At 38.7% G+C, this 17,583-nt stretch overlaps 1 protein-coding gene across 8 annotated transcripts in view; it reads left to right on the top strand.

The window, feature by feature from the left end:
• Nucleotides 1-29: 29 nt before the first annotated feature.
• Nucleotides 30-17,583, top strand: part of DNAH10 (dynein axonemal heavy chain 10) — a 50,288-nt gene continuing 32,734 nt past the window's right edge. For 5 of the 8 annotated variants that reach the window (XM_068208348.1, XM_068208347.1, XM_068208349.1 and 2 more), the window contains exons 1-23: nt 2,331-2,552; nt 3,251-3,481; nt 4,085-4,275; nt 4,739-4,937; nt 5,625-5,819; nt 5,983-6,153; nt 6,813-6,989; nt 7,344-7,517; nt 8,133-8,302; nt 9,010-9,161; nt 9,552-9,716; nt 10,180-10,387; nt 11,254-11,410; nt 12,558-13,034; nt 13,194-13,352; nt 13,690-13,815; nt 13,895-13,997; nt 14,230-14,408; nt 14,991-15,202; nt 15,499-15,655; nt 16,074-16,307; nt 16,409-16,531; nt 17,306-17,539. In XM_068208348.1, the coding sequence (XP_068064449.1) occupies nt 2,346-2,552; nt 3,251-3,481; nt 4,085-4,275; nt 4,739-4,937; nt 5,625-5,819; nt 5,983-6,153; nt 6,813-6,989; nt 7,344-7,517; nt 8,133-8,302; nt 9,010-9,161; nt 9,552-9,716; nt 10,180-10,387; nt 11,254-11,410; nt 12,558-13,034; nt 13,194-13,352; nt 13,690-13,815; nt 13,895-13,997; nt 14,230-14,408; nt 14,991-15,202; nt 15,499-15,655; nt 16,074-16,307; nt 16,409-16,531; nt 17,306-17,539 (4,401 nt within the window). In that variant the 5' untranslated portion in view covers nt 2,331-2,345. Of the gene's footprint in view, nt 415-723; nt 817-1,305; nt 1,422-1,915; nt 2,079-2,330; nt 2,553-3,250; nt 3,482-4,084; nt 4,276-4,738; nt 4,938-5,624; nt 5,820-5,982; nt 6,154-6,812; nt 6,990-7,343; nt 7,518-8,132; nt 8,303-9,009; nt 9,162-9,551; nt 9,717-10,179; nt 10,388-11,253; nt 11,411-12,557; nt 13,035-13,193; nt 13,353-13,689; nt 13,816-13,894; nt 13,998-14,229; nt 14,409-14,990; nt 15,203-15,498; nt 15,656-16,073; nt 16,308-16,408; nt 16,532-17,305; nt 17,540-17,583 lie in introns of those variants that run through there. The other 3 variants (XM_068208355.1, XM_068208352.1, XM_068208354.1) reach the window with 3 other exon arrangements.

Raw genomic sequence — 17,583 nt, 5'->3', positions numbered from 1 at the left:
GCGGCGGGCACTGAGGGGAAGCAGCGCCCGCGACGGGCGGTAGCGCGGGGCGGACTCTACGGGAGCGCGGCCGCTCGAGGCTCCTCCTGAGGCGGGCGCGGAGCCTCCCGAAGCGGGCTGAAGGCGGGCAGCAGCCGTTGCTCCACCCCGCACCGTTGCCGTGGCCACCGGCAGGCGTCTGGCCGGTTGCCGCCATGAGCCTGGACGATGTGCGGGTGCGGTGGCTGCGGGACCGGGCGCTCTCCCTGCTGGGTCTCAGCGATCCGGCGCCTTTCGAGGAGCTGCTGAGCCGCGGCGAGGATGCGCGGGTCGTGCTGCGCTTCTTCGGCCTTGGCGCCGAGGGCAGCGAGGATGCGAGCGGGGCGGGCACGGCGCTGCTGCTGCGGCGGCGGGCCGAGCGGCCGGGCCCGGCCGGTGAGGAGCGGGTGGGAGGGGGTCCCGCTGCCCCGGCCCGCTGAGCTCTCCCTGGGCACTGCCTGGCCCCAGCTCCCTGTTTCCCCCTTCCTCAAACCCCTCTTTGTCCCATCTGCTGAGTCGCAGCCCCTCACTCCTATTTTTACCCCTTTTCCTGCCTTTCCATCCCTTGGGTTGGGCTGTGTTCTCCTGAACCCCTTCTATCCCACCCATTTCTAGAATTTTGTCCCCTCTACTTGTGGGATTTGCATCATCCCTCTGCAGTGTTATATCATGCTTTACTCCCATTTTGCTTTTGGGCACTTGCAGGTGGAACGAGTGAGCATTTCTATGTGGCTTTTAATGAAATTCCCAAAGAGTTTGTGTCAAATTCTACTCTATATTTCCTGAGAGACACCAAAGGTATGTGCCCTGAAGAGCTGCAGCCTCAGCGTTTCCAGTTTTGCATTAAACAGCACTTCCCATTGTGAAGATATGATAGAGATGAGGACTCAGGATAGCGCACATCCCACTTATTTAACTGGGTAGGAAAACACTCAGAATAGAGCTGGGGTCCTGGATGCTTTGTCATTTAACAGCATTTCTGTGCAAGATTTTCCTCCTCTGTGTGTAGAGTAAGAGTTCAATTCAAGCCAAGGTTCTTTTGAACAGAAAACTATATTCTAACTATCAGGTTGAGTTGTAAAGATTTAAAACCAGGTGATGATGCTAAACTATTTTTCTGCCCTTTCTGAAAAAGCATTTGCACTATTAAAACCAGTACTAGTTTTGAACATGACTTGCACCAAACCTAGTAGTGTTTTATTGGAGTTTTAATTTATTATTAAAATTACTTTATACTTTCTGTATCAATTAATTAGATTTATACTAATTATTTTGTATACTGTTTAGAAACAGTTGCTGTACCTAAAGACCTGACTGAAGCTAATGAGATTCTTCCTCGAGTGATAAAGTCTGGTATGCTGACTGATGATACTCTCTTGATGCTACGAAATGCCATCTCACAGGTAAATGAGTGACAGCTTTTCTATATAGAATCTTGAGTATTTCTAGGAGTGATTTGCCTATTTATATGGATTATATGGATCCTATTATATGGATTATACATAAGAAATATTAATATTTAATAAGTGACCTTCATATGCCAAAATGAAGTATTTGTGAATGCTTATTTGATATTTTGTTTCCCCACTTTTTTCCCCTAGCTGAGAATCATTATATTAAATTTCTATTAATATAAATTTCTATTTAAATAATTAATTTAATATAAGAGTGTGACACCAGACACCTCTATTTCTGTGCTCACAGACTTTCATAAAGGCATGCTGGAGCTATTGCCCTGCAGAACTTGAGGCAGAAAGAATGATGCTAAGGATGTGAAATGGAAGGAGACACACTTAAATTAAATTTTAGAACAATATCTAATGGTTAGGTGAATTGCTCGTAAGCTTTTTTTTATTAATATGAACCATCTAATCTATGGCATCTGTTTCAATCCTAGCAGTTTTCACCAGCTCTCTCCCATGGTCAGCAGCAGACTGAGAAAACTTCCTTTGATTCAGACAGTGAAAACACAGATTCTGAAGAAATGAATTTACCCGAGACTGAGCCTAGAAAGTCACTGGAGGACTCTAATCCTGTAATGAGGAGTGAGACTCAGCTGAGTATACCAGGTGAGGAGAATGTTTTGCCTCTGCCAGCACTGCGGTGATTACAGCACATGGCAGTAGAACGAGGCTCACCTGAGAGTGGCTTTATTTAGAACAACAAATAGATTTGATTAAAGCTGCTCTTTGCTGATACCAGCTGTGCTTTTCCCACCCTGAAGCATAGCAGGCAGGGTGGAGAAATGGATGAAATCAGTGATAAGTCTTTCAAAAAGTTTTGGAGTAAGAGTGGGGGTAGACATACCCAGTGGTGCCACATTACCAATGCTGCCACTACAAGGCAGTTCATTCTGTGTGCGTTTTCTTCCTATAGAACATCTTAAACTGGAGATGCCCACTGTAAATCTGGATGGAGAAGTGACTGTTCTTGCCACAGTTCCAGAAGTGGTTCAGTCTCTGGAAATCTGTGCCGTGACCTGGCAGAAATTAATATCTGGAGTTCTGGAGGAACAACTGAAAAAGGTCCCACAGGTAACCTTACCTATTACACTAAGATGCTGTTATTCCTGGAGACTTTGCTTCATTTCCCCACAAGAACTGTGTTTATTTTTAATTATTTTTCATGTTTGATTGTTGGAAAACCATTTACTAATTCTTGAAAAGGAGAACAAAAGTAGTGAGGAACTGTGTGGCTCTGGGAAGTAGAATATAAATAAAATATTAAGTAATTCACTGCAGATCCTACCCACATAGGATAACTGTGGAAAACTAAGGGACTTTTGTTATCTGCTCTCTTCTGAAGAGCCGAGAAGTACTAAAAGCTGCACTGAGTAAATTTTTTTTTTAAATAGACAGCTATATTTTTCTTTTTTTGCAAAAAAGTGATCTCAAACAAAAGAAAAAAAAATTATTTTCAGGTTTTGACTCTGCAAATGTATGTATAACTAATACCACTAAACATGCTGAGGCATTTTGTGTCTATAAAGTTACCTGTGCAAAAGCCATAAGCTCAGGGATATACTCCCCATAAGCAGTTCCCTTCAGTGTGTGTAAGGCTCTTTATTTCAGGGATCTCCTTCTGCCTGGCTTTTTGCATAGTTGAATCATATCAAGTTTATCTCAGCATAGAGTTTATTGAAAAGAAGGAACAAATATAATCCTGATTATAAATATTCAGTCTTGCATAATGGTAATTCGTCTTTTTTTATTTGATTCCACGTTGTTTGTAGGGTAGTGGTCCACTTGCAGAGATTAACCTCTGGCGTGAAAATAATGCTACTTTAAGGGCTCTTACTGAACAGATAAAGCTTCCAGAGGTGCAAAAAGTCTTGGAAATACTGCAGGAAGCTGAATCTGAGTTTACTGGAGATTTACAGATAGTCTTAAGTGACCTCAAAAAGCATCACATGGAAGCTCAAGATAATGCCAAATTTCTCTCAATTCTTGAACGCCATTTGAAGGTACCTGCCCTTGAGAAAACTTGAAGTTTGAACTGTGCTTATCTGAGTTTGGTTTCTCTGTTGATGTAATCATCTCTTGTTTATTTTTTCACTTTTTTCACAGCAATAAAGATATACTCTAGATTAACAAATTATATTTAATTTTTAAAAAGGGGTGCATATTTTGTATGAGTTTCAATGGTTCTAATGTTTGAAAGCTCAGAGCTGTGAGCACTTGGTTTGTAGTCCAGCCTTGGGAGTTTTGATGAAATAGCGGAACTGGGGAAAACAATGATTTTTCTGCTCCTTTTTTTTTTTTAGGTACTTTCTACCACACATTACAGCTGATGTTTCAAAATTTAAATTGTATTGAAAATCATCCAAGCAAAGAGTTCAGCCAAAATTTAAAATCAGGACCTAAAATCATTTGGAGCAAAAGGTGCAGATTTGCACATCTTTAACCATCTGTGTTATTTATGCACCAGGATGTCTCCTTGTCCAGATTATTTACTTAATAATCTGACAGACTTTCATAACCTGAAGCATCTCCAGAATAAACATTAGTTTACTGAATATGAATTAGTATGTTTTCATGAGATCTTACCCACAATATGCATTTCATAGAATTTATCAGCTGGCACTGGGGTTGATGTTACCTCAAATATAATCCCTTCCCTGCTGAATGCCCTGAGACTGGTGTGGATCATGTCACGGCACTACAACAAGGATGTGCACATGGTGCCCTTCTTGGAACGAATTTCCTGGGCAATTTCTGAAAGAGTGCGCCGAGTTGTGGATCTGCAAACACTCTTTAAGTAAGTGCTGGGTTTCACTTTAACTGGGCTGTATTTATTAAAAGCTTTGCTTGCCTCACACAAAGTGCAGTAGATGATACTTCCACCAAAGAGGTGTCCATATTTTTCAACTATCTAAGTTGTATTAGAAGGTCAATTAAAAGTCTATTTTGAAATTTTCATAAATTACTAAATCAGCCCTGAAGAAATAGGTTCTTGTCCTCTTTTGTATTGAAAGAACATGAACCAATAAAACCAACAGAAAGATAAGATAGAGGTAAAAAAGTGGCACAAATATAACCAAAATCACTCCTCAAGTTATATTGCCTTTCAAAATCACATTGAAAATAAATTATAAGTTTTGCCTAGATTTTGTATCGTTAGAATCTGCTAAACCAGGGTATATTATTCCAGTTGAGATAGAATTTTTTTATCTGTAGTATTTCTATCTATAATATCTTAACTGTGTTGATTTGATTAATAGACAAGACTCAGCTACTGCAAAAAAGAAAATAACAGAAGCCAAAAACACTCTTGAACAATGGAAAAAATGTTATTTTACTACCTGTATCCAAGTTGAAGCGTCGGGAAGTAAGCGATACTGGAAATTTGACGTGAAACGTTTATTTGACAAAACGGATTATATGGTTTCAATCTGTCAAGATCTGTATGATATTTTTCAGGTAGGAATATAGACAGTAAATAAAGAGATTGTGCAATCACTGTCTTCTTCTGTAGAGGAGATTCTTTTGTGTTGTCGGTGTAGACTTGTTAACAACTTTCTGTTTTGTGTTTGAGACCTGAGCGGTGCCTTTGATTCCAACAAAACTACATTTAGCTGGAGGTGGAATAACTTTACTCCAGGTACTGGTTGGGGAAAGGTGCTACTGTGTACATGATGTGAACATAAGAGACTTGCAGCAACTGTTTCACACGTTTGTGATTTTCATGGGTTGCCACCTTAATGAGGTAGATAAAATACCATTTAAGTACATTATAATATAAAATGTGGCCATCTGTCAATCTGTGTATTAATTGCAGAATAACCTATGAATGGAGAGATGCTGCATTTAGGCTAATTTAAGTCAGGGTAATTAGCAATATGGACAATCAATAAACTGTGTGTAAAGTGGAGTGAAAAGGACTAATAACTGAGTATTATCTGTTATAACAACTGAACTGCTGGGCTTGTAGATTGTTGCTGTGTTTTTTTTCAGTGTCTCAAAATATTTGAGATTTAAATCACAGCACAAACTGATCATTCTCTGAGTAGCTGATATTTTTTAAAGGAAACATTTAACAGTAATGTGTTCAGTGGCAGAAAAAATATGAAAAAGAAAGGTTTATGGTATGTTCTTGTGAATGAATAGGTTAATGAAGAGCTTCACAATATATTTATTCCTGAACTGATAACTGTGACAGAAAATCCAAAGTGTGTTGATGAACTACAGAGAGAAGTAAAAATAGTAATTAGTCCTATGGAAGACCTGACCTTTGACCCTTTTAGCATGGAAAATGCACGTGACTGGGCATTTGTTATGGAAGAATTTAGAGAAGATGTTCTGGTAAGTACCATATAATGTGATTACCAAAAAACGGTAAAAGTAAGTTTGAGTGCTCTTATTAAAAAAGTATTATTAAAAAGTATTTTCATTTTGCCACCCTTTCTTGGTTTTGCAGGATGAATTTCTAAGTGACAGGATTTCTTTGCTTTCTTCCTTTGTTTAGGATATTGAAGAAAAGATGACAAGGTTTATTGATGAATCTTTCACGACCCTTCGATCGGCAGAAACTGCTTTTGACCTGCTGTTAAAGTACAAACACATCCAGATTCCTGAAACTATTAATAAGCAGTTAATGAAAAAGTTCAGTGTTGTTTTGGAGCAATATTGTAAAGAGGTATTCAATTTAGGGATTTCTTATCCAGAAAATGAAGTTCTTTACCTAATGAAAATCATAAATCTCTATATGTCTAAATACCTGCATGTGTCATTTACTATGTAAAAGATGGAAAACTTTTATAAATAAACATGATAATTGCTCTCCTTTTTTGGGACCAAGTTGGAGAAATAGTCTGGTCAATTTGCTGAAATGTTGTGCACATCTGCATATGTGAGACACTGTGTGGGAAGAGGAAGGTGCTCTGAATGCAACAAGGCTTGTGGCTGTTCCTGCACCTTGTAAACAGCAGCTCAACCCTCCTGAGAAAATTGATCTTTTATACCCTACAGCTTTCTTGTCATGACCAAGTTCATAATATGATCAGAAGGTGTCATAGATCAACTTTGGAAGGCTAGAATGTAGAAGACTGTATGTTGGAAAACTTTTCGTATCAGCTGGTTTCTTGATATTTCAAAGAACATTAAACTTAAAAATAAAACATAATCGTACAGAACATGCTGCCGTAATGGCAGCTCCACAAGATAGAGAAATAAAGACAAAATAATTATTTTTATCCTACTGCTGGAATTAGCTTCAGAATTTGTGCTGTGTATCAGACAGTGATCATGGACAAGCAGTGGGAAAATGATTCCTTGCAATATTTTATTCTCTTCTAGGTTGAAATTGTTGAGCAAATCTTTGTTCAGAACCTCAAGGCTCCACCTCTGTACAAGAACCATCCTCCAGTGGCTGGAGCAATATCCTGGTCCCGATCCCTTTCCCATCGGATCAGACACACCATTACTCGATTCCAGGAAGAAGAGGAGTTGCTTGCCTCTAAACGTGGACAGGAAGTATGTTGGGTCTTTTTTGGTACTTGATGAAGGAAGAAACGCTTTTGGTATACACTTCTAAAGATGTGAAAGTGCTCTAATGTGAGGGGAAGTCGCAAGACTTTGCACACAGCAAGCCGTGTTAGATGTGAAAACTGGATTGAAACCTTCCCTCTGTTTCCCAGGGAGACGGTGATGGAATCAATTACATAATTCAAGAGCCCAGATTCTCCAGTGTCTGCATTAATTACAGGGTGTTACTTGTTCTCTTATCTAATAAAAACCAGCAACCATATTGAGAGACCATATGAGGATGGATTAGTTAAACATTTCTCATGATCTTTAAAATGAGTTATACAGAGTTGTTCTTTCTAGGTGCAGCAAATATATCTCCAAGTGACCAAGAAAATGGGCCAGTATGAAGATCAAAAATACCACCAGTGGAGAGAGAGGACAGAACACGTGCTTCCATTGTTACTGAAAGATACTCTACTGACTCTTGTTGCTGATGGGGCTGCAACAAATGTTAATCCAGAGACTTCTGAGCAGGTGAAATGTAGGAAGATTGTGTACCAGGCTTCTCTGAGGGGAAAAACTGAAACCTACCTGATGGTCAGCGAGAATTTTCTGAGAGTAATATTTTAAACACGGATTTAGAAAAGGTTTTGAGCTCAGAATTGTTTGTGGTCCTTTATAAGACATAGTTCCTGAATCACCTGGCAAATGATTGAATGGTGTTTCTCTGTGTGTTCTTCTGTGCTGTAGTTCCTGTTAATTTTTAGGTTTTGGTAGAACATTTTTGGGACATTGCTACAGTACTTGGGACTGAAGTTAGGTGGAGGCAGGTTTCCAGCAGAATCCTGTTCCTACTAAACTTTTGTCTGACTCTGAATTTCCAGTGGGATTTCTATTGTAACTGGTTGCAGCAGTGTGTAAACAGAGGTGATTTGATTTGTTTCTTGAGATTGACAACTGATAAGGTAGTTCTGTGTAATTTCTGAACCAGGAATGCTGAGGCTGCTATCAAATTTTAAAGGCATTTCCACAAGCTCTGAGTGTCAGTCATTCTGACTTTTACCTTCTCAAATGTCTCCAAAAGCTCACCTTTACCTTGTAATGTAAGTTTGTTGCTCCTCTCTTTTCTGCTGCTTTCTTGTGTTGTAGAGCTCTGCAACAGATGAGGCTCTCACCACCAGGAAGAGTGTCTGCTTCGCTCTGAATTTTTCTCCTGAAATCCAAGAGATTATCAATGAAACAAAGTACATGGAACAGCTAGGGCTTCCAGTCCCAGAAATGGCGAGATATGTGGCATTACAGGAAGACAAATACCTTAGGTAAGGCTGTAACAGAGTATCTGCTCACATACAGGCTTATGGCTGCATTTCAAGTGATTTCAGTCCAGGAACAGGCTCTGAGTCATCACATTTTGGAAACATGAGACCCCTTAGTGATTCTTTTTTTTAAGGGTACAATTTCTAATGGCCATGTTGCACTGATAAGCTTTTCTCTGGCACTCTTTGCATCCTTTATGCTGTAGGACTGTTATACAAATTAACGACTTGTCCAAATCTGAGAGGAGAACAATTTGCAATGAATTGTTTCTGACATTCAGATTTCAGCTCATTTAAACTCACTACTGCATTCTTCCTGTACACCTTTGGATAAGTCAGTTGTGTCCAAATTATTGCAGACATTTAGCACACAGATGTGCCAATAGGTTCCTAAATGGATTTTAAAATTCACCTGTTCATTTCACTATTGTGCTGCAAACTGGGGCTTTCTCCATAACTTTCTGAGATGGGGCACAAGAGGTTTGTCCAGCTACTACTGGAACCATATGAAACTTTTCTTTGTTTTCAATGGGAAATAAATTACTTTTATAATCAATACATATTCACTGGTTAGTTCTGCAAATTTTGCTTTATATGGAAGTCTGAATAGAACAATGGAAATTCTCTGCTCTTTGGTGGAGTTTAGGGCTGTTTTTCAAGAAAATCATAATTTTTGTGTTTTCTTCTTTTGCATTTCTTACATTCCTTAGGTACACAAATAAATTAAAAGACATGCTGGATCGCTATCACAAATTAATGGAGATGATGAATGAAGCAGAAACCAAACTTCTTGATCACTATGTCCAGGAACTCTGGAGAATATTGAAAGCAGGGCACAAAAGACTCACATGGAAGTCCATAGGTAATGGAGATACTATTTTAAAATGGCCTTAGATGTTTATTTTTAGTTAAAATAAATCTCCTCAGTTCTGCAATCTGTTTTTATGATGGCAGAACATATGATCCATCCTCTTGCCACAGGGGCGGAATAGCTGATTAGACAAACTCTGATCCAGGAGATATTTCTTGTGTTTTTATTATATTTAAAACAGTGGAGATGGTTAGAAACCCTTAGCTAAAAGCTGTAATGGAACAAGATGAAGGATTAGCTGAGAAAACATTCAATCTATGATTTTGCAGAACCTTGGGTCATTCTTAGAGATAAAACATGTCTGGTTGTGGCAGTTTTGATGCATTGGTGAAATACTTGTTAAAAGAGAAAAAAAACCAAATAGTTATGATTTATTTCAAGGTATTGGTGAATTTGTTGTCCAATGTACACAAACCATTGGGAGATTAGAGTTGCTTGTCCATCAGATTCATCATATTTCTGAAGACATAAGCAGCAAACTTTGGTCCATAGAATCAACAAATCTTTTTAAGTTTCCACATTCAAAAAATGGTGAGAAATGTCCTGGTAAGTCTTTATATTTTCATTTCCAAGCTCTGTGGTGTTTTATTTTTCTCTATCTGCTACTTTGTGGTTTTAGTTGCTAAGATCAACCCTTTTAATTGTTACCAAAACTGGTTATAGTAGTAATTCAGGGTGTAACAGAGGATGGAACTGGTTTCCTCAGATGGAAATGGCAGCGAGCTGGTTGTCTGCCAGATCTCTCTGTCACTTGAGTGGGTGATGGATCAAATTTCTTTCAACACTTCATAGTTGTAAAAAGGTTGCTATTAAATGGTTGAATCTGATTAAAATCCATATTTCAGAGGGTTGAAATATAAATAAATTAAGAATTAATAAATGAAGATTTTTTTTAATCATTAAATAAGATAAATTTCATGTTCACAAATAAAACTCAGGTAATTATTCCAGTGTATAAAACTGTTTGATCTTTTGCAGTTAATAATGCTAGGTTTTGTATCTGTTGCAGGAGCAAAAGAATTTTTTGACTATGTTAAGTGTGAGCAAGCAAAAGATGTGGAACAACTGGTTAAAAAGTATTCTGCAATTCCACGACTGCTAATAGAAGTGGAAAGACGAGTTGCCTATACAAACACTGGCAAATCTCCAAAATTAGCTTCCTATTATGCATATTGGGAAAACAGGATCTATCAGGTGTTGACACAGTTAATTGTGAGGTAAGTGAATTGTTTGCTTTAATGGGTTTCCAGGTTCTCCTGGATCTGTTGATGAGTGTGTGTGCTGACATTCTGTTTGAACCCATCAGTGACTTACAGTTTGTGGGAGATTTGTATTTCTACTGATTTTTTTTTTCTATGAAGAATGGAGAACTGATAACAAGGTAGAGAGGAAACTCAAATTCTGAAAAAATTAATATTGGCATGTTGTTGGCAGAAGAGAGAAATAAGACATGTTTGCTGCAGTGTATGTAGTTGCACTTCCCTGGTTTATCTCTAAAATCCAGGTTTTGTTCTCCTGAAGAACATGATTTTGAGAACTTGGTGTCTGGATGCCAGGTGCCTTCCTGTACTGCATGGGGCACAAGTCCAAGAACAAAGGTTTTACTTGTTCTGCAGTGGCTGAGGCCAGTACTGGAGCAAGATATTATAAAGGCTTTTCTTACAAGCAAGGTGTTATTGCAGTACAGCATTGCAGCTCTGTTGTAATATCTGTCTAAGCTTCCCAACCATCTCTTTTTCCCATCATCCATGTTCTGTAATGTGATCCATGTTCAGATGACTTTGCCTTGATTTCTTGTCTGGGCTCTTGTAGTGAAGTCGACCACAGTCTCAGGATCCTTTTGCACTGAAATATCTCCAATCATTCCTTCCAACAGCTTCTTTTAGCAAGACAAGCTTTTACATTAAATCAGTTTAGTGGGACAGTTTTTTCCCCAGGCACATCAATGTTTCCAGCTGGGATCAATGGTAACTCAGGTTACAGATCTAAGCATACACTTGAAAATTGCAGCCTCTCTTGGGCATTTTCCTGGAGGCAGTACCTGATTATTTCTATCTTTGACACTATTTTTTTCCTTTCTCAGGAATTTACAGGCTTTTAATGCAACTGTTCTTGCAAACGTGCCACTGTTACAAATAGAGGCTGTTTTATCTGTTCCTGAGATAACCCTGCAACCTAGTGCCAGTGAGATTGAAAAAATGACTGTGCAATCTATCCAAGACTGTGTTGAGGTCACTAAGGTGATTTTTGATAAAGATTTCTTTTTGTTTCCAGAGTTTGCTTGTGATTATAATGAACTAATCTTATTTTATGCTTGGGTAAGTGTAAATATCAAAGGGGAGATTCATATTACTTTATCTTGAAATCAAAATATCCAGTACATTGTTCTAATTTTACAGACTGTCCTAATTTTACAAACTGATGATCAAGGGAAAAAAATCCATACGATTTTTACTCAGGTAAAATTGTTGATGACTTTTTAGCAGTTTTGGCAATGTAAGGACATGATTTGCTTCTATAAATCAGCATACATCAGAAGGAAGTACTTCTGAGATTGCACTGCAGATGTTGCTTTCTGATGTATGAATAAGCTGGTGGAATAAGGAATGTGACTGGCCTCCTCTACATTACATTACATTAGAAGCAGCAGAAAAAAACAGTTCAGAAAATGTTGAAGAAAGGCATCTAGAACAGCAAATGCCTAGATTAGGTATCTAACTTAACTGCCAATGATGCAGCAATATTTTCCTGCATAAATAGTTTCACACGGAGCTGCTTTCCTGAGAAGAAGCCAAATAATGTGACATGGTTCCTGCCCTCTGCTGATGGACAAATTATTCCAGATGTCACCTTAAATGAATAAATTTAGTTTAAGTGTGCTTTTTGTGCTCAGGTTTGCTGTTCTCTACTGCTGCATTCAAACTGAGCCAATACCTTTTCCTCTCTGTCGTGCTGTATTGTTGCTCAGCAGAGTTTTTAGAAGCAAACTGAGTAATGCATGGAAAAGTTTTTTTTAGGATGAGATGAACTCTTCTCAAGTTGATGGGAAAGTGTGATCTCTTTTTTGCTGTCAGAAAAGCAATTGATTTGAGAAACCATTGATACCAGTTCCTACATTGTGTACTAAATAATGGTGAACTCCTTCACTGAAAGGGAAGAAAGCATTGGAACAAGCTGCCCAGGGAAGTGGTGGAGTCACCGTTCCTGGAGGATGTGTAGATGTGGCACATGAGGACATGTCCAATTTAGTGGGTGACTTGACAGTCCTGGACTGCTTGGACTCAATGATATTAGAAGACTTTTCAACCTAAATGATTCTATGAACGGTTTAACTAAAATGACTCAACAAGGTAGCTGTTTTCTGACCCTGTCTTTAAAACTTTCCAGCATTTCGTACGATGGATGCACGGTACGTGTATTGAATGCCCTCCTCAGCATGTCAAGGTGGATGAAGTTGTCACTTTCAGCTTTTACAGTGATGTCTCCCAGAGCCCTCTGGTAATTGAACAGGCTGTTCTCATCACTCAGAATGTCCACAAACTCTTGGCTTCTCTCAAGAAGTGTTTGAACCAATGGAAGAAGTATGACCTGCTGTGGAAATCAGACAAAAGTGCAGTCCTGGACCGTTTAGCTGCAGAAAAGCCTCCCTGTGTTATCTTTGATGAGCACTTACAGTTCTATGTGAAGGTAGCTCAGGAAGTGACTCAACGGCCCTTGATTAAAGATGAGCAATTTATCAGGCTTCAGCTGGCTCCTTTAGCCTCTGCAGTGCAGGAGAATGCTAAAAGCTGGCTAATGTCACTTGGGAAGTTGCTGAATGAGTTAGCAAGAGAGGAGCTCTTCAGCCTTCAAGATGAGATTCAGGTAGGTGTTTTCAGTTTGGTTTTTTTGTTATCTTTATCACATAGACTAAGAAATGAATCTGGCATATTGTTTGTTTGTGTTTTGTGTTTGACTCATTATTGTAATTCTGACAATTGCTTTACCAGTGTTGATTCTGGTAATGATCTTTACATTTTACAGAAATTATCAGAGAATGTGAATAGACCTCCTGAAACCCTAGATGATCTCAGAGTTGTCCTGGGTGCATTTGGAGTGATCAGAGACATTGCTGTTGAGGTGGAACTGAGATACTTGGACATCGGGGAGAGATACAGAACTCTTGCGATGTACAATATTCCGGTTAGTGCATGTCTCATCAAACCTTTCAGGTCTGAGCAAAGGGCACAAATGCCTCACATGTGAATGAAGAAATGTTTGCCTTTTAAGACGTGTTACAGAATTACAGTGTTGTTGAGGTTTGAAGGGATGCCTGGAGACTCTCTAGTCCAGACTCCCTTCTCAAATCACTATGCCCGGTTTAAAATGGACATGCGGCCTGTGTTTAAATCTGATTAAGGTCGCTTCACTACTGGTCTTGTGTTTTGCACATTTGTAATGTGAGCACATATTTCTCACTTTCTTGTGAAAGTGTGTGTCTATTTATGTCTTGTGAGAGGTGCTACTTGTTTTGGTTTAGGTACCTGAAGAAGAGCAAGAGAAGTCTGACAGCCTTAGGGAAGCGTGGGAGACTCTCCGTATGGAAGCAGCAGAAGTCAGTCGCAGCCTAGACTGTAAAGGAGGTGTAAAAGAAGCATTCACAAAGGTAATGCTTGTAATTAGTATAGAAAACAATTAGAAATGGAAACTGTTTAATGGAACTATTTAAATGCTGTTCTTTTTAGGTGACAGAGCAACAAGTTGCAGACTACAGCAAAGAGACAGAAGATTTTTTCCAGAAACTCTTGACTGAGGGGCCTGGTGTTGTTGGGGATGATCTTGATAAAGGTAAATGGGCTAATGTGTGTGAAGTGATGGTTTGAAAATATTAGTCTTCGGACAATTCAACTTTTATGTAAAACAAGAAAATTGTGCTTTCCTTATTAATATACAGACTCATCAGCCGGGAATGTGAACATTTTTAGTAATGGAACATCTACAGACTATGTGCAAATTCTGTCTTATTTCCCATGATGATTCCTGTGATGATTTACCTGGAAAAATCCCTCTCCTTTCCCAGGACTAGAACTCATGGCTATGTTTGAAAAAGAATTAGAGAGATTAGAAGAAAGGCAGCGGGAACTGGGCAGTGCTCAGAAACTTCTGGGCTTGCCAGGAACATCGTACCCAAACTTAATAAAAGCACAGCAAGAGGCAAAAGCTATGAAGGAAGTCTATGAGATTTATTCAGAACAAAAGGTCAGTGTCACACTGAGTCTGCAGAGACACACGTGTTCATGCACAGACACACAGCAAAGATGGGGACAAAAGAAGAGGCTGCACTGCCCCCTGGTTACTGTCAACTCTGAAGCCTTTGCATGAAATAATCTATGCCCTGTGAAATGATTTTAATATCATTAGTGTAGCACTATCAGTGTCTCCATGGTGGACCAAACACATCCTTTCATCAGATGGGAACAGACTTCTTCCAGGCTCTAATATTTGTTGGATGGCATTTTACTGCACATGGTTCTTGATCAGTTCAGTGAAACTACTTTTGGATATAGGATGTGTACAGGTGACAGTGGGTATCTCAGGCTTCAACTATTTTTTAAGAAGTTTTATTTTTCCAAAATTTAAATTCCCTGTAAAGTATGGTCCTGTTGTCCATATTCCCTTTTTACTATTTTTTATACAAGTGATTGTGTTTGGCTATGAATCTGTCCTGGACATGAACTTGCCTCTCCCTATATTTGTAAAATGTTAATACAATTACATTTTGAGGGTCAAAACTAAAAGGAACATGATTTTCTTTTCCCTTCTTAATGTCCTTGTTTGCAGGCAGCTAAAGAGAAATGGTCTCAGACACTCTGGATAAACCTCAATGTCAAGGTTCTTCAGGATGGAACTGAAGGTTTTCTGAAAGCTGTTCGGAAGCTGCCCAGACAAGTGCGTGGTATGGCAATATGTAAGCAACTGGATAAAAAACTGAAGGCTTTTCTAAACACCATTCCTTTGTTGCTTGATTTGAAAAATGAAGCTTTAAGAGAAAGGTTTGTTTTGATTTATTTACATCACTATATATAGAAATATTTGATGTGTTTTGTTAGAACTTTCAGTTTCCATTACTGGGGTCACGCCGTGTCCTGGAGCTTGGAAATTTATTTCTGCCTAGTGAACTTGTGTAATAGCATGAAAGGTGCTGCAATGACTGGGATAATTTATTTATTCAGACTAGTACTTCTTATTTAAACAGCAGATACTAAATGTGAGTTCATTATTATATGTTACAGTTGGTTTTGTTTTTTACTGTATTATGGTGTTAAACTAATGTGTCAATTTAAAACAGGCATTGGGAAGACCTTATGGAGAAAACAGGAACAAGGTTTGAAATGAAAACAGAAACGTTCACTTTGGAAAATATGTTTGCCATGGAACTTCACAAACACACTGTGGTTATCAGTGATATAGTCGGAACTGCTGTTAAAGAGCTTGGCATTGAGAAGGTAATGTATTGAATGATAGAATCATAGTAAAACTATGACAACAATCAGTTTTATTTAAGATTTTTAATTTGGCATGACCGCAAGTTTGGCCATCTTCAGGGAGCTGCCATGAGCTATGTGAGCTAAGATTTATAGCTCTGTAATGAGCTCCTGCTGGCACAGGATCCCTACAGAATTTGGTTTGGCAGCAGCATATTGGATTTCTGTGATTACAGTAAGAAAGTTTGTCCTATGAAAATGGATCTGAAGAAGGATCAATTCTCTTGCTGTCATTCTTTGAAATAGATTGCTTCTTTATAAACCAGAGTTAGAAATTCTGCAAAAATTTTGCTGGATTAGCTGTTTCATTTTTTTGCTAAGATTATAGACCTCCAGTTTTTGAAGACTGAAATATGCATCTTTTTATGTTCACATGCAGGGAATGAAGGAAATAATAGAAACGTGGGAAAATATGAAATTTCCTGTAGAAGTGTACACCAAAGGCACAGAGACACGAGGCTTTATTCTGGGATCTGTAGAGGAAATTTTAGAAACTCTTGATGACAACAATGTCAATCTTCAGAGTGTTTTGGGCAGTCGCTTTGTGGGTCCTTTTCTTTCATCCGCTCAAAAATGGGAAAAAACTCTGTCATTGATTAGTGAAGTAAGCGAGGTAGGAGGAAAGTGCTGGACTAAATAATTAATGTTTATTATTTATAATCCAGATTTTCCATTGTATTTCTCTTTCCTCTGACGGTAACATTTGATTCGTAGATCTGGGTATCAGTTCAGAGAAAATGGATGTACCTGGAGAGCATTTTTGTTGCTGGAGATATCAGATCACAGCTTCCGGAGGAAGTCAAAATGTTTGACTGTGTAGACCAAATGTTTAAACAGGCAAGTAACTGACTTGTGATCAGCATATTTAGTGCATTTTGCTTCCAGTTCCATAGTTACTAATAGTCTTTTGTGGCATTTGTAATACTGAGGATGATGTACTATAATTAATTGAATATGAGATTAGGGAACCCAGGAATTTTGTGTTTTACTTCACATCTGTCCTAACCAGAAGACTTCTCCTGATTTAACTAAAAGATGGGCAGAGGTGAGATCCTTGGCTGGCAGCATGGAGTAGGCAGAATCTCTGTTTCCTTTCATTGTTTACAGCTTTTTACTTTTACCTTGGTAAGAAGCAGCTTAGATGTGTTCCTATTGATTGAGGACCTATGTACATGCTAAAAAGCCTTTCCTGCTTCATGCCACTGTTCCATACTGAACACATATTCCTGGTATGAATATGGCTTGCTTTTCTGTTTCCCATGTGCAAAATTGAGAGAGTACTGTGATTTTGAAATATGATGTTTGATCACTCCTTGAAGTACCATTGTGTGCAGGAGCAGAGTCAGGTATGTGCTTAAGCTGGCCTGATTGGGGCTTGTTGGGCTTACACTTGCTTTTACAGTTGTATCTCTATAAACACATTACCTTCATGTTTTCATACAGCACTGCAGCACCACAAAACCATTTCAAAACCATTTCAAAACCTTTGATTCACTTCTATAAGGACCTGTATTGCTTTTGCTATTTGCATGCTTTGTCATTAATTAAATATAATTTAATATAACCTATTGCTGTTCAACATTTTCTAAACTCCCTTTTCTCCCTGTGTAGATAATGGAAGAAACTGCGAAAGACCCAATAATAAAAAATTGCTGTGAAGCCCCAAATCGTCTGTCAGATCTCCACCATATAAATGATGTGCTGGAGAAATGCCAGAAGAGCTTGAATGATTATTTGGATTCCAAGAGAAATGCTTTCCCGAGATTTTTCTTTATATCTGATGACGAGTTGCTCAGTATCCTTGGCAGCAGCAGCGCACTCTGTGTCCAGGAACACATGATAAAGGTACAATGTCTGGCTTTCCACAGTGCCTTGTGCTTTTAGGTGCT

Source organism: Anomalospiza imberbis, chromosome 18 (genome assembly GCF_031753505.1).
Source record: "Anomalospiza imberbis isolate Cuckoo-Finch-1a 21T00152 chromosome 18, ASM3175350v1, whole genome shotgun sequence".
Taxonomy (NCBI): domain Eukaryota; kingdom Metazoa; phylum Chordata; class Aves; order Passeriformes; family Viduidae; genus Anomalospiza; species Anomalospiza imberbis.
This window is presented reverse-complemented; position numbering and strand designations above follow the sequence as displayed.